This window comes from Corvus hawaiiensis, chromosome 1 (genome assembly GCF_020740725.1).
Source record: "Corvus hawaiiensis isolate bCorHaw1 chromosome 1, bCorHaw1.pri.cur, whole genome shotgun sequence".
Taxonomy (NCBI): Eukaryota; Metazoa; Chordata; class Aves; order Passeriformes; family Corvidae; genus Corvus; species Corvus hawaiiensis.
In genome coordinates, this window is record NC_063213.1 from 96,039,513 (window position 1) to 96,061,172 (window position 21,660).

The 21,660-nt window shown below is 45.4% G+C and overlaps 1 protein-coding gene across 4 annotated transcripts; it reads left to right on the forward strand.

Annotated features, from left to right (window-relative positions):
• The first annotated feature begins 132 nt into the window (after positions 1–132).
• Positions 133–15,713, forward strand: SMARCE1 (SWI/SNF related, matrix associated, actin dependent regulator of chromatin, subfamily e, member 1). 4 transcript variants are annotated; one of them, XM_048317403.1, is made up of 12 exons: positions 137–207; positions 970–1,020; positions 1,525–1,568; positions 2,984–3,072; positions 4,466–4,570; positions 6,817–6,897; positions 7,998–8,129; positions 9,651–9,822; positions 11,452–11,624; positions 12,642–12,743; positions 13,247–13,457; positions 14,163–15,713. In XM_048317403.1, the coding sequence occupies exons 4-12, from the start codon at positions 3,070–3,072 to the stop codon at positions 14,372–14,374; spliced, it is 1,191 nt and encodes a 396-aa protein (XP_048173360.1). In that variant the 5' UTR covers positions 137–207; positions 970–1,020; positions 1,525–1,568; positions 2,984–3,069; the 3' UTR covers positions 14,375–15,713. The 4 variants fall into 4 exon arrangements, with proteins under 4 accessions (XP_048173378.1, XP_048173360.1, XP_048173352.1 ...); XM_048317395.1 differs by lacking the exon at positions 2,984–3,072; XM_048317421.1 differs by lacking the exons at positions 2,984–3,072; positions 7,998–8,129 and having other exon boundaries at positions 133–207.
• The last annotated feature ends 5,947 nt before the right edge of the window (positions 15,714–21,660 follow it).

Consider the following 21,660-nt stretch of genomic DNA (forward strand, 5'->3'; position numbering starts at 1 on the left):
CCCTGGGGTCGCCGCCGTCCCGGAGGGCGCAGGGACGGCCCTGGCCCTTCAGTGGGGCGCGGGCAGCCGAACAGGCCCCCCCGATGGTGAGTAGGAAGTCCCCGGTGGGCCGGGGGCGATGTGTCGAAAGTGCGGAGCGGAGTGCGCAGGCGCCCGCGCCGCCGCCCCGGCCCGTGGGAACAAAGGGAGCGCGGCCGCGCCGAGCGGGTGAGTGTGAGGGGCTCGGCGGGTCTGGCCGGGGGGCTCGGGACGGCCCCGGTCCTGCACCGCAAGCGCTGCGGGGCTCGGGAGGGCCCTCGGGCCCGGGGAGGGAGCGCTGGGGCCGAGGGACCCCCCCTCTCCCCCCCGGTGGCCGCCTTGGGCCCGCTCAGGCTCCGCTCGATCTCCCCGAGCCAGCCCCGTGTGCGAGCCCCGGAGCACGTCGTTAGTAGGGATTCTAAAGGCGGTTGCAGCCGCCGTGGCGTTATTTGAAGAGAAAGGCCGAAAAAACACTTCGTTACAGCGTTGTTTGACGCATTCCTGGTTTCGGTGCTAAAAGGTTAAGCATTGCCTGTGAGACCGCAGCTGCCGGGCTCGGTGATTGTTGTATGTACCCTGTAAAGGAGAGACACATCATTTGGTCATTTATGTATGCATACCAGATTTCTGAAACAGTGAGTGTAAAATAATGGGCTATGTTCTTTTTATTCCGTAAGAGGCAAAATATATTTACTTAGATCCTTCAATATGAAAGTGACCTAAACCTGTGTGCTCTTGCACAGCTATTTAAGGCCAGGTTCCTTGGAAAGTCCATTCGTTTTGCAAAGAGATAACACCTTGGTTTCTGAAAATTCTTTTGTCTGTATTCCAAAACTGACAAACTTTGATGATCACTGGTATCGATAACAATTGAAGGTTCAAAGTTTGGGGGGGGGGGGGAGGGGGGCAAAGGCACAACATTTACTAGCGTGATCTTCTTTTGTCTTGCAGAAGTAAAAATATAATGTCAGGTGGCTGAAAATTTGACTATCAAAATGTCAAGTAAGTTTTTTTTTTAAAGGTTTTTTTTTGTTTAACTTGATGTTTTAAAGATCTGTTTCTGCAGAACCTGTTTGTGAGATAATGCCATTATTCCTGGCATTAAAAGAAATTGTAGGAAGTGCAGTGACAACTCTTGGCCTTACATCCTGCTGTGGCTGATTCCTAGCATATTGTTCTCATAGGAAATCCAGATATCACAGCTTCTAACTCCTGTTTGACTGCATTTATGCTTTCCCTCCATGTAATTGGTGTGCATATTAGTGAATTTCATATTCTCCAGTTTTCTGCTTGAATAAAAGTCTGGGACTAGAGCAATGGGGGGGCTTCAATTTTTCTTTCGCTTGTGTTGCTTTTTGCTCTTCAGTGGCAAAACATAAAGTCTTTCACAGTATAATTTGTTTGTTTTTATAAATTCCTTTAAAAATGTTGTTCACAGCAGATGCCTTAAGAATTCGTTCAGATTTTCAAGAAAAAAAAAATGTGCTTACATTTCTATCTTAACAGAAAGGCCATCCTATGCCCCACCTCCTACCCCAGCTCCTGCAACCGTAAGTATAGCGATTTTTCTCATTAACACAGAGCCTTTAGTAACCTCCCAGAAAAGTAATTATGGAGTTGCATCACCTTCCTGTATGGGAAATACGATACTAATTAATGTGATATGAATTGTTTAAATTAATATCATTCTTTTTTGAGAAGTTTGGGAAAGAAAAGCTGAATAAATTTGTTTTGCCTTCAAGGCTGGGATCTTGCAAACACTGAATTTTCTGTGAGCAGTCGCTCGTCTCAAATGACTTACAGTGGGTTGCAGCAGTACTGGAATAGTTAAGAAGCAACTGATATATTTGATGGTAAAACATCCTACTCAGCCTGTGCTCAAATCACGGGCAGACATTGCGTTTTTCCACATTCCTCTTGTACTGAGCTGCTTTTCAGTGGAACATAGGATTATGAAACATCCTGTTACATTGGCTCACAACAATGAAACTCTCCTGATGCCAGTCTTGCATTCCTTGAAATCACTGGTATTTTGGAGTCTAGGGCCTGGGAAATATTTCACTTTCTAGTAAAGTGGTGTGGCATGACACTGAGGAAAACATGAACAGGAGCTTTGAATCCTGTCCAGTGACATTCCTGGATGTACAAAGGTGCTGCAGTAACAGTGTGCTGTGGGCAGAGAACTGTTTCAAAGCAAATGCACCTCTTTGGTCACATTTCTGAATAGTTTGGATTTCAGGACAAATCCTTTGTACAGAAGAATGAGCAAAGATGCTATAATGAATTTTTTTACCAAAGTAAATTGGAAAACTATTACCCAGTAGTATGTCTCTGATTTCTGCAGGATGGGAGTTAGAAGGAATGTGATCCTTCAAATTTATTGTGCCATACTTTACAGGAAAAGGCTTGAAAATTATATAATGCATAAATACAAGTTACGTTTTTGTAAGTTTACATAAATAAAACTTGATTTGTATAGTTTGCTCAGAGTTTTCATTTTGCACACAGCGAAATAGATCTATGGCAGTGTTAGAAGGAACACGATGGATCCACTCTGACCACTGGATTCCTGCATCAAGAGTTGTGCATACACGTGTGATTCCTTTGGGATGTAGCATGGATGCAGTTTTTTAATGGTTTACGTTGATGTGGTGGTGCAGTCCTTCAGAAGGATACATGAAGCACATGTCAGAACTGCAACCAGTGATGTGCATTGCCTGTCTTACAAGCATCTTTTTTTTATTTTGTATTACATTTTATACAGTCCTTCAGATGATGGTCTGTGCTCTGTTAATGCAAGTCACAAAGTAGCCAAATAACCTTGCTTGTTCTTCCACAGCCAGTTCCAGGTGCTGCAGTCAACAAAATCCCAGTAATTCTCATAACTGCAGTAATGTAGATGAAATAAAAGTTCTCCATGTGATGCAAGGTAGTTCCCTGGTAACATTTAAATCCTGTCTTGCAGAAATAAAGAATTAAGCAGACGGAGATTACAATTGTCACCTGGTTTTATTGAAGAGGTGTAGTTCAACATATTCAAAACCTGTTGTTATGGTAATACGAAAAACTGTAGTAAAACGGTGTCTTATGAAGTAGTGAATGTGTATGTCATGAGCCCAGGCATACAGATGAGCACATCAGCTGCTGTCACTGAGTTAAAAAGCTTGGCAATAAAATCTGTATTGAAGACTGACTGTTAAAGGATAATTTTCCTCTGCACTTGTATATTTAGAAATAAACTCCTGCAGTGTGTCTGCATTGACCTGAAACCTTCATAGTTACTGTAGTCAGCTCCTAGAACACTTCTGTTCAGTGTTCGTATGTGTCATACTTTGGTTCTTAGAGTCCTGAACCTATTTGTCAAATTTTTATAACTGTAATCTGGAACAGGTCCAGTCAGCAAATTTCTGTGAAGGACTCTTGAAGTGTTTATTAGGGCTGCTGGAGAGTGGGACACCGGGGGAATGACACCTAAAATGTCCAGAAACACTCCAGGCTCTTGTGAATCCTAATGGAATCATAGAACCACCAGTCAGGACTTAATCACAATTATCATTAAATAGTTGATCTATTTTTCCAACAAAATCCAATTGGTAAAGGGGGGATAACGGGAAAAAGAAATGTATTTGAGGAGGGGAGTACAGGGAACCTGGTGAAACTTGAGTGTCCATAGATAAGTGAAAAGGGAATGTAAAGAAACGAGATTTTTTTCTGTGTGACTGAGGTGAGAACAAATCAATCCACTTTCATGAATGAAGATGTATTGATTAACTTCTGAATTGTCTTGGATTTGGTGATCTGTTCAAACTACTTTAAAGTTTTTAACTTATAGGTTTTACTGCAGATGTAGAGTCCCTCAGCTCTGTCAGTCTACAGCCTGCCTTACAACAGAGGGATGTCTCTGGAAATTGTCTTCAGCCACTGGCAGTGGAGCACAAATGGTGCTTTGAGAGATTTCCTCCCCTGGCCCCATTTGTTGGGAAGGCAGAATGCTGGGAAGAAAAGCAGGCAGGGATTTTCATTGGTGTAATGAATATGGGTACTGGGGATTTCTGCCCCACCACCGGGTGCTGTGCTGCCCTGTAACTTTCACTCTTTGGGGACAAGAGTCTTCTGAATTCCTTGGTGGCTTATGTTGGAAAACTTTATTAGCCATGAGCTGAATTTACAGAATACTTGTTTAAATGAGTTACACATTTAATAGAAATAAAATCACCAGTTTCAGGCAGAAATTTGTAGTGACACATTTACTTAAAAGTCCTGTTTCCTTACTAGGTTTATACTGGAGTAAGTTGTGTGTGTTGGGAAGACACCAACTGCTACACCTCATTGCTTGTTTGAATTCTGGTTGCTTTTGCATGCCATATTGCAGTTCATTTTCATTTCTGTGTTTTCCTCGTTTGAGCTCATTTCTCATTCGTGTTTTTGTCTCATTTGTTTCCATCAGCAAATGCCCAGCACCCCAGGGTTTGTGGGATACAATCCATACAGCCATCTGGCCTACAACAACTACAGGCTGGGAGGGAACCCGGGCACCAACAGCCGGGTCACGGTAGGAGAATCAACTATTACATCCTCCGGCAAACACCAGGAACTGACCAGAAATGGCTTTAGGGTTAGGTTCTTCGGAGTCTTGGCTGCTGCCACTTCTTTATAAAAAAAAAACCAAAACCAACTTCTGATTCTTACTCCTCACCCTCCCCCCCTTCCCCTTCACTCTGAAACCTTTTGCAGGAAAATGGGCTTTTACTCAGCAGGGAAAACTGGTAATGGTATATGATGCAGACGTCCAAAAAGACACTTTGTGGTCTTCAGTGACCACTGCATGCATAGGAAAAAGTTCTGTAGCTGGGTATGAATTTTTGGAGGGAGGGAACTGCTCTTTTTGCTGATTGGCACAAAAATAAGGAAGAACATTTTGCAAACTGGAGATCGTTGATAGTCGTTTCATCATCCTGTTGAGCCATGTGAGAGGTACTGGCCTTTATTTTTCTTTCTGGTCGTAGTCTGGTAATAACTGCACAGTCCCAAGTTCAGTCATTATTTTTTCAACAAAAGCGTGATGATGATAAAAAGATAGAATCCTTTTAGCTCATATATATGTCATTGTGTGGGAAATGGATGTTACATTCATTTTTCATGGTGTAAACAAAGTGAGATAGAGACAAGTGATGAGGTAGGTGACAGCTTCTTTCAAATATGAATCAAGTCCTGAGCATTGTATGCAGTTAGGAAACAAAAATAGGCAGTGGAAATGTAACACTTTCATAACACAACAGAAATAGAGTAAATCCCTGGTATTTTCTTAAATATCGCACAACTTTAAGGTTTTTCCATGTAAAACTTTGTACCTCAAAAATTCTGATCAGTTTGGAAGGTGATACAAAGGTTTCTCAAGGACGAAATACATGGTGCTTTTAAAGAAGTGAACTCTCTTTATGCCTCTCATTTAAACCTTTCAAACTTCATATATGAAGTTCATCCAATACCTTAAAGCGTTTCCAGAAAGGACCTTCCCCTACAAGCTGGAATTGACTGTCCGAATGGATACTTTCCTTATACAAGACTAAGTCAGGTTTTGTCTGAGAACTTCATTGTTTCTGTATGTCACAAGCATACACAGCCTGCTCTGCCATGCATATCCCAGTATATGGATGGTGTCTTTAAATCCCTCTTTATTTAAAAGCATTAAACAGTTTCCGTTAATGTTCTTCCAACCCATCTGTATGTGTATCTATGTATACATTTTGGTAATGCATATACCTCATGCACATTATTTATACACAGTTCTGTATGCATTGTTCATAGAGCTCCATAAATTCAGCAGAAAAAACTATCAGGAGGAAAACCGAGTATTTAATGTGAGCCTTCTGGGCTACACCCAACTATTGATCTACAGGCCACAGCCCTGAAAGATCTTGAACTTGCTTTATATTTTCATGTAAATACTCACACTTAATAGAACTCCTGGCATGTGGAAGTGCTGGAAGAGTGGACGGTTTCAGACCCTGCAGTTGACAGGAGCTGTGATGTAATTGCACTGTTTTAGGAGCAAACCCTGGTCAGGTGTTTTGTGGGTTGAGGGGACATGAGGGGAGGCAGCAGCTTTCCAGCAGCAGCATTAGAGCTCAGTGGCCTTTTGTGTGGTGCCAGCACTGTGTCTGGCAGCATAAAGCCAAAGGAAGACAGAGCACAGGAGCATGTTCCAGGCTTACTTGGGACAATTCATTACAGCTTGGCTACAAGTAGAGCACATATTTACTTTTTAGCTGCATAGGGTTGTTTTCTTTCCATAAAGAGTCTGTTAATTGGCTCCAAATTACCACTGACAAATTTTGCAGACAAGTAATTGTGAACATTATTTGATAATGTCTCTAACTTAATGGTTTAAAATTTTCTTCATATCTTTTTTCACCTGTACAGTAGCCACATTAAATTTGTCAAAACAGATGAAATAAATTAGTCATCAGAAGTGAGAAAAAACAACCAGCTGGGATTGGTGTTTCCATGTCAGTTCCTAAGCTGTGTAGTTCAGTTTTAAGAACATGGAGCCCTTTTAAGGATTTATCTAGTTACTACTCTGTAAACTTACAGAGAAAAGGACAAACTTACATTGGGAATTATTCCTGTGAGGACCAGCTCTAGTTAGTGCTTGTTCACTTACAGACTGGGTAATTTTTTTGATGTTGCTTGCTTCTCTTGGTGGGGGTGTGTGAATGCACAAGAATGAGTGTTTTCCAAAACTAGTGCGTGTCCAGCGACCCCATTAACAAATGGATTTATCCGGTTCTTTTATAGGCTTCCTCTGGTATTACCATTCCAAAGCCCCCCAAACCCCCAGACAAGCCCCTGATGCCCTACATGAGGTACAGCCGGAAGGTGGGTATTACAGTGTCCATCAGTAATAAAGTCAGTGTTCGTTTGTGCTAACAATTAATTGCTATGATCTTAGTTTCAGCTTCTAAACGTTGACTCCTAACAGCCTGCGCTCTCTTAAGGGGATGTAAAGTACAGAGTCTGCCCTGCAGAACAAAGGCAGAAGTAGTCTGGTCACACAGTTGCCAATTTCTGGGGGGAAAATTGCTAAAATGCTAATTCCTACCACTGTCTGCTGACAAGGATCCACCCCGCCACATTCAGAAGTTCCTGTGACTTACTGACAGAACTTTTTTATATAAAGGAAGTATTCCTTGCGTTTTCTGGGCTTGGTGCAGTGCTGTAGCTGGACTGAAGAGTAGCAATGAGTGGACTTTGCATGTTCTCCTTCACCACCCTAGCCTGTGGCAACGTTCGCTTCGCTATTCTGTGAACTGTTTGACAGAAAGTAGGAGAGAGACTCTTGTGGAGTCTGGAATCTGATGGGGCATGGGGAGGGCATGGCAGCCTGGCTGAAGCAGGTGAGCCAGAAGGAATTTCTTCCACTTCTGGTAAAGTATCTTTACCAGCATGTCTGTCTTAGGCCAAAAAACATCAACACACACACAAAAAAAAAAGTCAAGTGGCGCAGCAAGAAATTACACTGGCAGCTCTCCTTTTTTTTTTCCCTATAAAGTTAGAAACCTTTTTGGTGGAGTCAGAACTTGTTGGAACTCAGATTGATCAGCAAGACTGAAATATTGTGAAATGTTACATTCTGATCTGAAAAGCTCAGTCTCTTTGTCATAATCTACTGCTGGATGTGTTTACTCAGTAGCATTTTCTCCCCGAGATGCAGCGATGTGCATTTAAGAAGAGAATTGAGAGGGTTAAAGGCAATATTCCCATGAGACCAAAGCCACTCAGCAATTGCCTGGTTCAGTAGCTGGCTTCCTACTGACTTCCTGCCCCAGAAAATAGTCCAGATAGTTTAGCCAGACTCATTCCTAACTTTATCCTGTTTTTCATGGTGATTCCAGAAAGAACACTGAGATGACAATATAAAATGTTTAATTTGGAAGTATTTAGATATCATTAGTAAAGCTCCAGCTGTTTCTGTTAAGGTCTGGGACCAAGTGAAGGCGTCCAATCCTGATTTGAAGTTATGGGAAATTGGCAAGATTATTGGAGGAATGTGGCGAGATCTCACTGATGAAGAGAAGCAAGAGTATTTGAATGAATATGAAGCTGAAAAGGTAAATGGAAGAAATCTGGGATGTTTATTACAGCTGATTCTTCTAGGAACTGGTCTGAGAAGAAAAATTCATCTTCCCCATGCAGGGGTGTTTGAGGCATTCACGAGAGCCCTGTATGTAACTTAAATGGAAGTTTGTCCTGACACGTCTCTTAGATTTTTTTAAATAACTGTGCATCAACTGTGACTGGTCAGTTTTTAGACCTAATTCAAAATGAAGTATTTATAATTGAGTGTCGATTTTAACTGTTTAATGAATGGATTTGATTGTACAACATCAGTATTGAAAAGATTGTCTCAACACCAAAATCCTCTTTCAAAACTGGTGCTCTGCAACTACTGCTGTTGTCATGAACGTGTTCCTAAGAGACTTCCAGTCACGTGGGGTTTGGTTTTCCTGGTGGAACTCCACGCTGTGGCATTAGTGTTTTGTTTCTTAATAGAAAATGCTACAACTTGTAGGGGTTTTTTGTGCTTTTGTTTCGGTTTTATTGATCTTAATGACAAGAGATGACAGCTACCTCGTGTCTAGGTTGGTAAGTGTTGAGCACCTGTACGAGACTGTTCTTGTGATTCTCAGGTACCAAGGGAGAATTCTCCAGCTGATGTGTTGTGCTTACACCTGGCAGGCACCTGAGGCTGTGGATACCTGGTCAAATCTCAGCTGGTTTTATTCCAAGGCAATAGAGAAGTACTGCAAAGCTGGGTGCTCTTAGCTGAGAAAAAAAAAAAATCCAGGAATTACTGGTTTTACCTTGGTAATGATGTTTAGATTGTAAGCTCCTTGGGGCAGGGGCCAGCTGGTTTCTATTTGTGCAGTGCCAAGGCAGAAGGATTCTGGTCCTGATCATAAACAAGAGTTTTAGGTACCTTTAACAGTATCATAGATTGTAACTATTTTTCATTGGAAATATCTGAAATCACTGTACAAAATCTTAAAAGTGAGATTAAAGAAAGCAAATCAAAGGGAAGAGGTAATTTCAAAGAATGTGAAAAATAGTGCTGCTGTCCTGCTGCCAGAAGGAGACAGGAGCCTGGCTGCAGCTTTCTGTGCCATCCCAGTGCGGGGATGGGTCAAAGAATGGACAAGTCTTGAGTGATTTTGAAAAGTGGTTCATGACATACTGGCATAAGGAAAGAGAAGAAATCAGAACCACAGATTTAGTTAGAACTCCAGAGAATTACTGAGAATATTTTGTGTTTGCTAATTTCATCTTACCAGAACTTAAATGTTCTGAGGTGTTTGAATTTGAAATCTCAGAAAACAAAGCTATCATAAGACTTCCAGGTAGTAAAACTGAAAAGGACCTAAAAGACCAGCTGTGTTTTTAAAACACGAACGACTGTAGAAGAAGTTCTAATTTGTAAAAAAGAAAGACTGAGAGAATCTGGTCATTTGTCTCTCAGCCAGACAATTCAGAGCAGCTTTATCTGTGTAACCGCACTGTGAGTTACACAGCACAGTTGTGGCGAGGTGGGAATCACCCAGTGGTGCAATCAAACCGTGTTGGTCACCTTTCAGATCGAGTACAACGAGTCCATGAAGGCCTACCACAACTCCCCTGCCTACCTGGCCTACATCAACGCCAAGAGCCGCGCCGAGGCAGCGCTGGAAGAGGAGAGCCGGCAGCGGCAGTCGCGCATGGAGAAGGGGGAGCCCTACATGAGCATCCAGCCTGCAGAGGATCCTGATGGTAAGGAGTGTGTGTGCACTCCCAGTGGGACACCTTCCTGGCAGGATCAGCCATGGAGATACAGAAAACCACCCGTGTGCACCTTAGGCAGCACTTCACATGGCTTCATTTCTGCTTTGGTGCTTTAATGCCAATTTTCGTTACCGCATTTTATTCCATACAGCTGACTTTGTTCCCAAAAGTAAGGTGGCACCTGTGGCAAAAGTTATTCCAATCCATCCTGATTAAGTGTGAAGTAATGCTTAATAGTTCAAACCAAATCAGTCTGCTTACAGCTCCATAATGGCTTTAGCACATGCTTTAGAAAAGGCTTAGATGCCTGATTTAATCCGACTTGGATGGAACGTTGTGCTTTATTACCAGAAGTGCGTAAATCTGACAGGCAGAGTTCTGGTGTGATTAAGAGCACCTGAACTTTGATTGTGTTCAGCAACTGTCATTTGAGATTGTGTAGGGAGTGAGGTGCCCTTGCTGCTGACAAGTTGATGAGAAAATTCTGAAAGTTTATTTGACTGCGAGGAAATGCACCCCACCCAGTGGGAAAAGTCAGCCTCACACACCTCATGGCTGCTTTTAAATTCATCACCAAATACTTGTTGAAACCTGAGGGTGAAAAATGTACTCAGTTACACCCTTTTTTTTCCTTCCCCCTTGTTAAAGCACACCCCTGAGATAAAGCTCATGGCAAACGGCACTTTCCCCCGTGTGAGGTAATTGCAACATTTATGTAAATACATTTCATGTTGGAATAGTTGGAACCTAGGGACTTGAGATTCTGTTCTGTGCTACCTAAGCCAAGTAGACTCAGGCAGAACCAGCCGTTACCTCTTTTTTGCTTTGTTTATTCAGATACCCCCATAAGAAACTGAATATAACACTTCGAAATAAAGAAACTTTCATTACTAGTTCTCTTCTTTGGTAGTGTCTGCTGGCATGATGTTCAGCTTCTTAAGATTTCTGTGAATAGTTGGGATAGTCATCTCCAGTAGGAATACTTAACGTAAAACAAATCAGACTTCTGGACTTTTCTACATGGCATCGTTCTGGGACAGAATTCGTACTTGTTGCTTAACTGGTTTCTCTTTAGAGAAATGCACTTACTAATAAATAATCGAATACTCTTAATACATGCCTATGAATTTTCAGTGATGAGTAAACATGTCTTACTGCTTCATGCTTTCAGTCCTCGGTGTTTCAAAAGAATAAGTGGTTTTGATCTGTGCTACAAAGGTTATTTATAGAGGAGTCACTGTCCTGCTGACATTTTGTTCTGCAAACATGATTAATCAGGAATGGGTCTTCTATTTGGTGTATTAATAGTCCCTCTTACTGTGGAAATGTGGAAGGCAACAGAGTGAATAACTAGGTCAGTCCCAGTTTCAGCTGTGGGAAATGCATGTGAAATCAGCCATTAGAGCTGTGCTAGGTAAATTCTGCCCTGGCCACAGTTTGTCTCCTTTTCTGATTCCCTGATGCTCTGTGTTTGTTACTGTGAACTTTGTGACGTGACAGCTACTGGTGTTAGGGCTGATATTTTGTTTTTGGTGAGTGGTAACATGGGTATGGTGTCGTTAGACTTGACACTCACTTTGTGGAATCAAAGCAGTTACCCCTAAACTCCTGTTCCAGATTATGATGATGGGTTTTCCATGAAGCACACGGCCACAGCTCGGTTCCAGAGGAACCACCGGCTCATCAGTGAGATCCTGAGCGAGAGCGTGGTGCCCGACGTCCGCTCCGTGGTCACCACAGCCAGAATGCAAGTCCTGAAACGCCAGGTTCAGTCTTTAATGGTTCATCAGGTAAAGAGAAAGGATGCAGATGCAGCTAAAACACGGTGGTGTTGGGCTGGACTCCAAGTCTCAGATCATTTGATCACCTACATGACTGTTCTTGCTGGGTGTCAATGTTCTGTGTGCTCCAAGAGCTGATCCCTGGGATTTCTTGAGAGCTGCAGAAGGTGAGACTTCACCTTCAGTGCAGTTTTGTTTCGGAGGATCATGTTAAGCTCTGTTCTGTTCTTTGGGATATCCTAAGTGTTAGTTCCATAGTTCTTCATTATTACACACAACCGTCTGTATGCAGTGTCAGTCTGCTGATTAATAGGTACTGGTAGGGTTGTGATTTCAGGTACCTGACCACTCATCTTGTTTATAATGATTCTTTTTTTTTTTTCAGTAAATTGTCCCTATTCTAACATTTTTCACTGAAAGTTAAATTCATACAAAACATATGGTGAAGTCACACCTGCACATTTTACCTAGCTTTGGGCATATGCCTGTGTTTTCCAAACACTCATGTTACCAAAAGAACCCTTTCAGCATGGTCAATGTGTGTGTGGGTGAAGCGAGACCAGAATTAGGTAGAGATTTGTTGGGGGTTTTTTAATTAGAAGATTTTGGAGGGTGGAGGGGGTGGTTGTCCTTTTTTCCTGCAAATTGTGGTCTTTGTTAATTGATGTGGAGGGTGTGTCTATACCTGCAAGCTGTGTATATACAGACCTGTGGGATATGTATGTACAGACCTGGGGGGTGCAGAATAGGAAAGAAAATGTGCAGATTTCATGCTGGAAGCTTCACCTCAGGTACACAGTGTTTCATTTACAATATGCTTGAACTGCTGCACAGACCCATTTACTGTTCCTACTTTTCAGTATGAACTTCTGAGCTAGAGGGTATCAGAGGCAGGCAGAAGGATGTTTACATGTTAGGCCAATATTTAAAAATAAACCCATATGAAAATTTGTATGCGTAGCTGTATCTTTGCCCAGCTCTCAGGTGGCTGCACAGTGAGGTTCTTGCTGTTTGTTTCACTTCCAGCGTAAACTCGAAGCTGAGCTGCTGCAAATTGAGGAGCGTCACCAGGAAAAGAAGAGGAAGTTTTTGGAAAGCACAGAATCTTTCAACAACGAGCTTAAAAGGGTACAACTCATTTTTCTCACTTTGAGGAAGCTGCTGGTTCCACAAGTGCTTCAGTTCTCTGTTCAGTTCTGAGCAATTGCCCAGCTGCTGGGGCAGTGCCCTGGTGTGGGTGGTACAAAGTGCAGGATGATTTCCTGCTCCTTCAGTGACCTTTAGTGGGGACATTGGAGTGCCTCCAGGCTGGGCTGGGTGAGTTCACTCAGAGCAGCTGGAGGAAGGTGGTCTGAAGCCACTGTGGAGGTCACACTGCTCTCCTTGGCTGCATTCAAATAACAAGTTCTGTGTTGTTTATTTATTCCCTCTCCCCTTTTTTTTTTTTGTAATATGCCTGTATCTCCCTCCCTAGTTACTTTTAATATAAACTTTGTAAAATCAAAAGGACTGTGCTGCGTGTAGAAATAATGAACTCATTGGGGTTTACCGATGGTTTATTTCTCAGGGTAACTGAAGTAGTAAAAGAGCTAAAGAGCTTTCCTTTGTTTTGTTTTGTTTTTAATTGCTAGTTGTGCAGTTTGAAAGTGGAAGTGGATATGGAAAAAATTGCAGCTGAAATTGCTCAAGCTGAGGAGCAGGCTCGCAAGAGACAGGAGGAAAGGGAAAAGGAAGCAGCTGAGCAAGCTGAGCGCAGTCAGAACAGCCTGGCAGCTGAGGAGGAGCAGGCAGCCAGCAAGGGGGAGGAGAAGAAGGAAGAGGAGAGCACTCCAATGGAGACAGGTAACTGCATCTGAGCATCTGCTGCAGAATCTCCAAGGATCAGTATTAAAGTGTCTCTGAGGAGAACAGTTCACTGCATCTTGGTGAACACAGGCATTTGCTTTCTTCTCATTAAATTACTCATTTTTAAAAGAGGAGAGGATAGGATCCAACAGAGCCCCATGTCATGCTTTGTGTGTGATATACCCAGGGGAAAAAAATTCTAAACCCAAAGTTAGACTTCAGTTAACTGTGTTTCCTTGTCCCAGTGTCTGTGTCCAGCCAGGATGATGCAACAGCACTGTTTCCTATGCTGCTGTCAGGCAGATTTTCCAGCTGCTTTGTGCTCAGAACAGCAGCAGTAAGAAATGTTGCTGGATTCAAGAGTCTCTGTGTCACTGCTGCAACAGCAGGAGCGTTAGGAAAGAGGGATCAAGGAGTTTGAGTTCCAGTGCTTCTGCTTTTAACAAGGCGCATGGCATTCTTATGGCTGGAATCCTGAGGGCAGGCAGCTGTGGCTGACATCAGGATGCTGTGGCAAGACCACATGCATCCTCAGCATTGAGAGATCCCTGAGCTGTGCCTGTCCCTGCACGTTCTAAGTGACAGAAGTAACTGCTATGGAATACTCAGATTTATTACAGCTTCTGTTGCTTCCTAAATCCTAATTGCACAATCTAAATAAATATTGGCATGTAAATGACACTGAGAAATATGTTATTCCAGAAGAGCCTCACCCGGAAGAGAGCACGGAGAACCAGCAGAACGGTGAAGAAGGAACCTCCACCCCAGAGGACAAGGAGAGTGGGCAGGAAGGGGTGGACAGCACAGCCGAGGAGGGAACCAGCGACAGCAACACCGGCTCAGAGAGCAACAGCGCGACCGTGGAGGAGCCGCCCGCAGACCCCATCGCCGAGGAGGGTGACAAGAAAGAATAATCACTGACTCAGTTCCTGTGTCTCTGTAATGAAGTACTGTTTGATTTCAGAACGTGGTCTGCGGCTGTTGTACCTTCCCTGCCTCTGTCACTCGTCTCCAAAGGATACTGGGGCTTAATGACATGTCAGGTTATCAGCGTAGCAATGTGAAGGGGCCTGTAGAGGCACAGGGTGTCCTGCAGGAGGCAGAAAAGGAACCTCATGTATCTAAACTCGGCTGTTAACAGTGTGGAGAAGTGCTTATATCACTTGGAATTCTTCCCTAGAAAGACACCACTGCTTTTGGTTTCTGTATGAGAAATCAGGCCTTCTCCCTTTCTTCTGGTGCCATGGACACAGTGGCAGTTTTCCCCAAAGGCTCTTCCGGCCCCTTTGTGGCAGCAGTGAGGTGCAGGTATCTCGCCTGTGCTGCAGTCTTGGCCTGACTGCATGAGGGACCTGCTCCTGGCAGTGGCACTGGATTTCTGGAGAGGTTGGAATGTGGCTGAGGCATTCAGAGCTGATCTCAGCATGGAGCGAAGACCTGATGCCTGCCCAGGGTGTCACCTGGAGCCTCTCCTTACCTAACAACCCCAAAAGTCCCCTGTGTCCCACCACTGCTGCACTCCATGCCAGAAGAGCAAGTTCTGCTGTAGATGCTCCAGTCTGTCCTTTTAAAGAAAGCTCTCAGTCCTCTGGAGCAGCTCCAGAGTGAGGCTGAAAGTCTGGGGTTTAGGGGTTTTTAGTATAACTTGTTTTTCTAGAGTAGCTGCTCTGCAGTGATGGAAACTTGCTCATGCTCTGTGTGTGGCATGTCAGGAGATCCAGTTCCAAAGAGCTCAGTGTAGTCTTGCAGGAAATGACACATCTTGAGGGATTTTTTTCTGTGGTGCAGGATTCTGTTGAACAAGCCTTTGCTTTTCTTTACCAATTAACTCCTTTATTTGCTACCAAGAGACCCTGGTGTGGCCTCAGCCAGAGACCTGGCACAGAAGAGAGCAGGAAAGCGTTTAAACACGCACATGTTCTCTGAGCAGACAGTCACTGATATGGCACAAATGGTAAAAAATAGTAGTTTTGCTTGTCATGAGCGTTCAGAACCTCTGGGGACTCTATAAATGTACTGAAAAGGCCACAGTTTGCCCTATATAAGCAAAAGCCCTAAAAAAAATTAAACTGAATTGCAGCAACAGCCACGGGCCACTTCTTGGATTTACAAGTGAGAGAACACATGATGTTTCAATGAACCAATGTGTTTTTGCAGAGCAGTGGGTCTATCAGGTGGTGTTTTTTAAATCCTTTTTTTTTTAAATGGTCTAAAAATAATAAAATCCAACATGTTTGGTTTTTTTTAAACTCACAGTGGTCTGTTCTTGTCTTCTAAGGTAATGCCATTGTTTGGTTCAGAGCTTTCATCAGCTGTTCTCTACCTCAAGCCAGAGGAAAATAAACACACAGGATTTGATTTCTTACACGGTACCAGCTGCTGGCTGGACTGGAGCACCCCCTCCCTGCCCCCACCCCACAGGGCCCAGGTGAGGCTCCACACCTGAGGTGCTGCAAACCCTTGTTGTGCAACAGCTTTTATCTGCAGCAGCCCTGGGTTCTGTAGGCCGGGGGTGCTTTTCATCTGCTCCAGATTCTCAAGGTGAATGTAAATAACTAATTATTGGCAAAGACGGGTGTGTGCAGTTCAGGGTGTGTACCTGAGGGAGTAGGTGTCGTCTTCACAGATGAAATAACTTGTCCAAGCACATGAGAACCTGAACGAATGCCTGTGGGCAGCGTTGGAGCACTGACCAGCTGCATGGTGCCTGGCAGAGGTGCCCACAAGGGACAGGAGCATCAGGGACCCAGCACAGGAGAGGGACTGGCCTCAGGAGAAACCTGGCTCCTGCAGCAGCCCTTCCTCAGAGCAATCTGGAGCTCCCGATGGGCGCCATGCCCTCCTACAGGTCCTCAGTGGGATGTTCTTGATGGACCCTGTGCCCACCTGCAGGTCCCCAGCAGGGCCAGGAACCCTTTCTCCCACGAGGAAGAGCCCTCATGCTTTGCTGCTGGTCTCGCTGGAGCTGCTCTGCTTCCTGGGTGCCCTGTTTGGCAGGCGGTGGGTGCAGGCTGGAGATCTGGGGTGCAGAGAGCTGGCAGTTCCTCACACCCCCAGGGGCCTGAAGCAAAGAGGCAAATCCAAGCCTTGCATCGTGTGAGGGAGTTGTTTTCTTTGGTTTGTTTTTCTCTTCATGAAAAACCAGGGGTTTTCGAGTGTGACTCAGGCGTTGTGACCTCTGACATCACCATGGTGCTGCTGCTGGTTTGCTCTGCACGCGAAGCTTCTCGTCTGTGTTGGGTTGTTGTCAAAAATATGCTTTTATCTCACCACAAAAACGCACTCAGTAAAAGTTATTAAGAAGCCTGGTTTAAAAAAAGAACTGATCTTAAGATTTTTTGTTGGTTTGGGGGTTTGTTGGAGGGTTTTCTTTTTTGCATTAATGTAATTATTAGATTTTATCACCCTCAAAACCTTCTAACCTACAAAGCTGGTACAGAGTAACGGGTACATAGCACAAAGCAGGCCCAAAGGGTAAGTTTTGAAAGGGATTTAGATGTTAAAATAAGAACCAGGCACCTTGTGAGGTTGTTCAGAAATGATTCACCAGGCAAAGTGAACCCAGAGCCCAGGCCTCCAAGAGCTTCATCCACCCAAATCCCTTCCAAACCCCTCACCTACACACAGGACTGAGCTTGGCTTCCCAGAAAGACAAAAGCCTCATGTTTGTGCAGTAGCTGAACTTTCAGAGAAGAAAAAACTTACGGAGGAACAAACAAGGGGTTTTTTTTTAAAAAAGGTAAAAAATCACCTGTGTATCACCTGGACAAGTCTTGCCAAGTTGCTCTGCCTGGAGCCAAACGAGCTGCAGACACTGCTCACAGACAGGATTATGCAGGTGACAGAAATAAAACAGATTAAAGGAGCTTTACAGGAATAAAATACCAAAGCAAACGTGAACGCTGGCACAGAGGGGTGGCTGGGGCAGCTCTGCGTGTCAGGGAACCAGAGCCTGTTCAGAGCCTTGTGCTGCAGCAACGCAGAGAGACCCTGAACCCCAACCCCAGGTGCTTTGGGGGAGCAGGTCCAGAGGCCCTGATGGGGGAGCCCACAGCCACACTTGCGTGGTGATAAACTGGGGGCGAGGAGGGTCCTGAGAAGGGGAGGTGTGGGTGGGCAGCACACAGGGAGCAGGGTCAGACCCTCGCTCTTCTCAGGCCTTTGCCGAGGTCCCTCCTCTATCCCAGGATGTGCTTTTCCATTTCCCACCAGCTCCAAGTGCGGCCTCTGTGCCTGCCCTATCCCAAGAAGGCAGGGATGGTTTATCTCTCCTTTCCTTCCCCCTGGTTTTGCCCTGAACCTCCAGCCAGGCAGGCTTTGCTGTTCCATTTTTTTAAAAAAGCTATTTTGGATTTTTTTTCTCAATTCATCAAAAGCTACTCAAAGCATGTTTGGGCAGCCACCAATCCAAACCCCCCCACCATGCTGCCACCACCACCAAAACGGCGCAGTCCTTGCTACTGGGTGACCTCCTGTTATCCACTTAACCGACAAGTGTTCCCAACAGGAAATACTGGGGAAAAACACCCCTCATGGCCGACTGGAGATGGAACTGGTGCAGGTTGTGTGCTGGCAGAGGTGTGTGAGCTGGAGCAGGCGCTGCCACCAGGAGTCCCCATCAACCTGCCCTGAGAAGGACACACAGCCCTACCCTTGGCTGCAAACGTGAGCAGTGTTTTTCTGGTACAGGATCGTCAGCGCCAGCCAGCAGCAGTTGTGGCAGCTCATGCTCTGTGTGACTGCTCAGGGCTTGAAACGACACAACTCCTGCCTGTGAATTCAGCTTCCCCCACCCCGAGCTGCTCAGAGTGAGATGCAGTGGGACCAGCTCACAGTGTAAGGCATTTGTACCAGTTTGCCAAATCAGGGTGAGATGCTCACAGGTCACTCACCTGCAGCTTTGAGCTCTCCAGGCACCTGGATATGAACTGCGGGTGCTGCACTGCAGAAGTGGGGGTTCAATTATGTCAGGCAGTCAGAGGGGCTGGAATTCCATGTGTTCTCCCAGGCAGGCACCCAGCAAGTTCCAGTTCCATCCTGGACTGTTGCAGCCAAGACTGTTCGTGCCTCCCAGGAGCTGCAATACCTGTTCAAGACTTTGAATCCAGGGCTTGGATCCCTAGGCTTGAAATCCCCCCTGTGTATGCAGAGTGTTACTGACAGTGACTGGCAAACCTCTCCCAATGGGATCTGATGACCAAGTGGGATCAGGCACTCGAATCTGAAAGCCCAGATCCTGCTTCAGGTCTGTCTTGCTGTTTGTGCTCTCAGTTCCCTTCTTTCACTTTGACGTTTCTTTTTCCACAGTCTTCGAGGGGTTTTTTGAAGTGGTTTCGCGCGTATCAGGCTGGTGTCTTATTTTTTATAAATCACCAAAAAAGCTTCACTTCTGACTCCAGAATTCAGTAATTTCTGTCAACAACCAGTTTCAATTTGCTTTTATCACCCGATTCTGTTGAAAAGTCAAGAAAAAGCCATCTTAGTTCTGGCACCAGTTTCAGGGTGGGGAAAGCCAAACCAGAAAGAGTGACAGTAACAATAACAGAAACCGAGTGAAAAGTCACATCATCATGGGTTTATTACACTTTTTTAATCCCAGGGATGAGAAATGCCAGATCTGTAACAGAGAAGGCTGGATGAGCTCTTCTGGGAGCAACCACTGATGGGATTATTTCTGCTTTCTATATCCAGTTTTCATCCAAAGACAGCAGCAGGTTGGTGTTAAACCCTCTATCTTTTGAACAAGGTAACACAGCTCGCAGGAAGGATGTTTGCTCCATGGCCAGGGACACTTCAATTCTCAATTATTTTTATGGGTCATAATGCTTTATCTCCTTAATCAATATCCCTTTATCTCCCTAAACCATATCTTGTTATGTCTCTGAATGATTCCCTGCTCACTAGTGTTTGATATCCTGTAGGAATAGCCCAGAAGTTTGCCCACCTGGGTGGGAAGGTTCAAACCATCTCTAGACACAACTGGTCCTCATAAGCCCCCCCCCCCCCCCCCCCCCACCACCACAGTTTCTGTAACATCCCAGGAGCTTTTCTTCCCCTTTTTAATCACCTCTCCTTTCCCGCCCATCATTCTGAGGTGACCACTGTCTCCTTCATGTTCAGGCCAGAAAGGATCCATTTGTTCATCACAGCCCCTCTGTGTACAGCCTGGGCACTGTGGGCAGACAAGAGGGAGCAGATCCCATGGGAAGCTGCCCAGCCCTGCCCTGAGGGACGGAGCGACCAGCAGTGCCTGTGGTCAGTGGCCAATCACCCAGATTGCCCTTCTCACCCTGGGGTTGGAAAGGGGAGTGCCGCTGCCCCTGACAGCCTGACCCCTCCCCACTGGCGTCTCTGGGTCTGCTTCCCTCCTCACATCTCAATTCCTGGGCTCCAGGGCAAGAGAGCTGCTTTCATGGGATAGAATCATAGAGCATCTGGGTTGTAAAAGACCTCCAAGGTCACCAGGTCCAACCTGTGACCAATCCCCACCTTATCACCCAGCCCAGAGCACTGAGTGCCACATCCAGTCATTCCTTGAACACCCCCAGGGATGGGGACTCCACCACCTCCCTGGGCAGCCCCTTCCAATGCCTGACAACCCTGTCCATGAAGAAATTCTTGCTGATGCCTGACTGTTTAGTGCAGGGCACATGCCAATTTGGTAAATCTTTTTTTTTTTTCTCTCAGAAAAGAACTGGAGATCCAGGCCATCACCTGGGACACGATATGGGCTCAAAGCAGGTGAATTCCCAGTGACACTGGGTGTGCCCTTCCCCAGTGTGGCTGACCACCACGGGCAGCTGTGCATCCCAATCAGAGCCTGGCACTGCACAGACTGCTTCCTCCCTCCAAAGGATAAGGATCTGTTAATAACCTGGTGGTGAGATCACAATCACGAGATGCTTCTCAGGGCATCCCCTACACTGGCTCAAAGAACTCTGCTGGGTGAGGAATCCCAGTTCGGTGCCACTTTTAAGGTCAGGAATTTACTCACGATTTCACTTCTGCTATTTTATATTTGCCTGAGGAACAACAGCGTCAACACCCCCCTGGAACAACACTGCTGACTTCCACCACCAACCCCCCTGGATGTCCCCAAACGTCAGAGGCAGGGTCTGGGCAGGAGCAAGGCCGGAGCTGGGACATCCCGGGCACCTCGGGTTGGCACTGCTAGGCAGAGGGAGCAGCAGGACAAACGTCAGGGTCCCTCCTTGACGTCAGTGCAAGAATGTGACTGGGAAGTGCAGCTGGGACAGGTCCACCCTGAACTCACCAAAGCTTCTGTCTGGGCACTTCTGGCTTCCTCCAGCCATGGGGACAAACCTTCCCATGGCTCATGCCAGCCAAAGGGTGGAACAGGGGGACAGAGTTGGTGTTTCCATCTCAAATCACCTAAAGCAAAACTGGTGGAAAACACCAAAAGATTATGAATCCAGGATGTAAGAACATCACATGTTGTGCTTCTCTCAGACTGAATTCCACCTCCTTAGACAAATAGGTTCTAGTAGGACAGTGCAATGGCTTTCATGGGCACAGCTCAGGCCTGGCTCTGAGTTTGGTCTGTTTGCTCACACAGGATCCCAATTTTGTGAAAAGCAGCTCATGGGGCACCCAGGTTCAGAAAATGTGTCAAAGAGATGGAATCACTCAGGCATGAAACAGGCTGCAAATATACACAATCAAATTAAGCAAAGATTTAATAAATGTTCTGAGAACTCCTGGGGTATAAAACATGACTGTACAAGAAGTTCAGTGTCATACATCAACAGCAAATTGTTTATTTTAAATATTCCCATTCTTTTTAACAAAAAAAGTTTGCTTGAATGAGCTCTGACAACACAGAACTTGGCATGCACCAAAACTTTGAAGTTGAATCTTGGGACCATGTGCAGAAAACAAATTGCAAACCACCGGCCTGCCTCCCCTCTCTTGCCTTTGGCTTCAACCAGGGTGGACCTGGGGTTGGATCCACCAGGACACTGCCTGGTGCCTCTCCCTGGAGCAGGGTGAGCACGCAGCACCCCGAGAGGCCCACGCCCGCTCTGCACACCCACGGCTCCCCAGGCAGCGCTGTGACCCTGTGTGAAGCTTTCACGGCCCTGTTACACCCCTTGATTCCGGGTATTCTGCTGCTACCCAAGGGAAGTCTTTCATCTCTGGTCTTCCTTGGCGGAAGTGGTTACGAGATAAAGCTCTCGAG

Bases quoted from the DNA above. Each gene is read 5' to 3' on its own strand.
- SMARCE1 (XM_048317395.1), top strand. The intron at 8,130-9,650 runs GTAAATGGAAGA...GTCACCTTTCAG, and splicing joins ATGAATATGAAGCTGAAAAG to ATCGAGTACAACGAGTCCAT. The intron at 13,458-14,162 runs GTAACTGCATCT...ATGTTATTCCAG, and splicing joins GAGCACTCCAATGGAGACAG to AAGAGCCTCACCCGGAAGAG.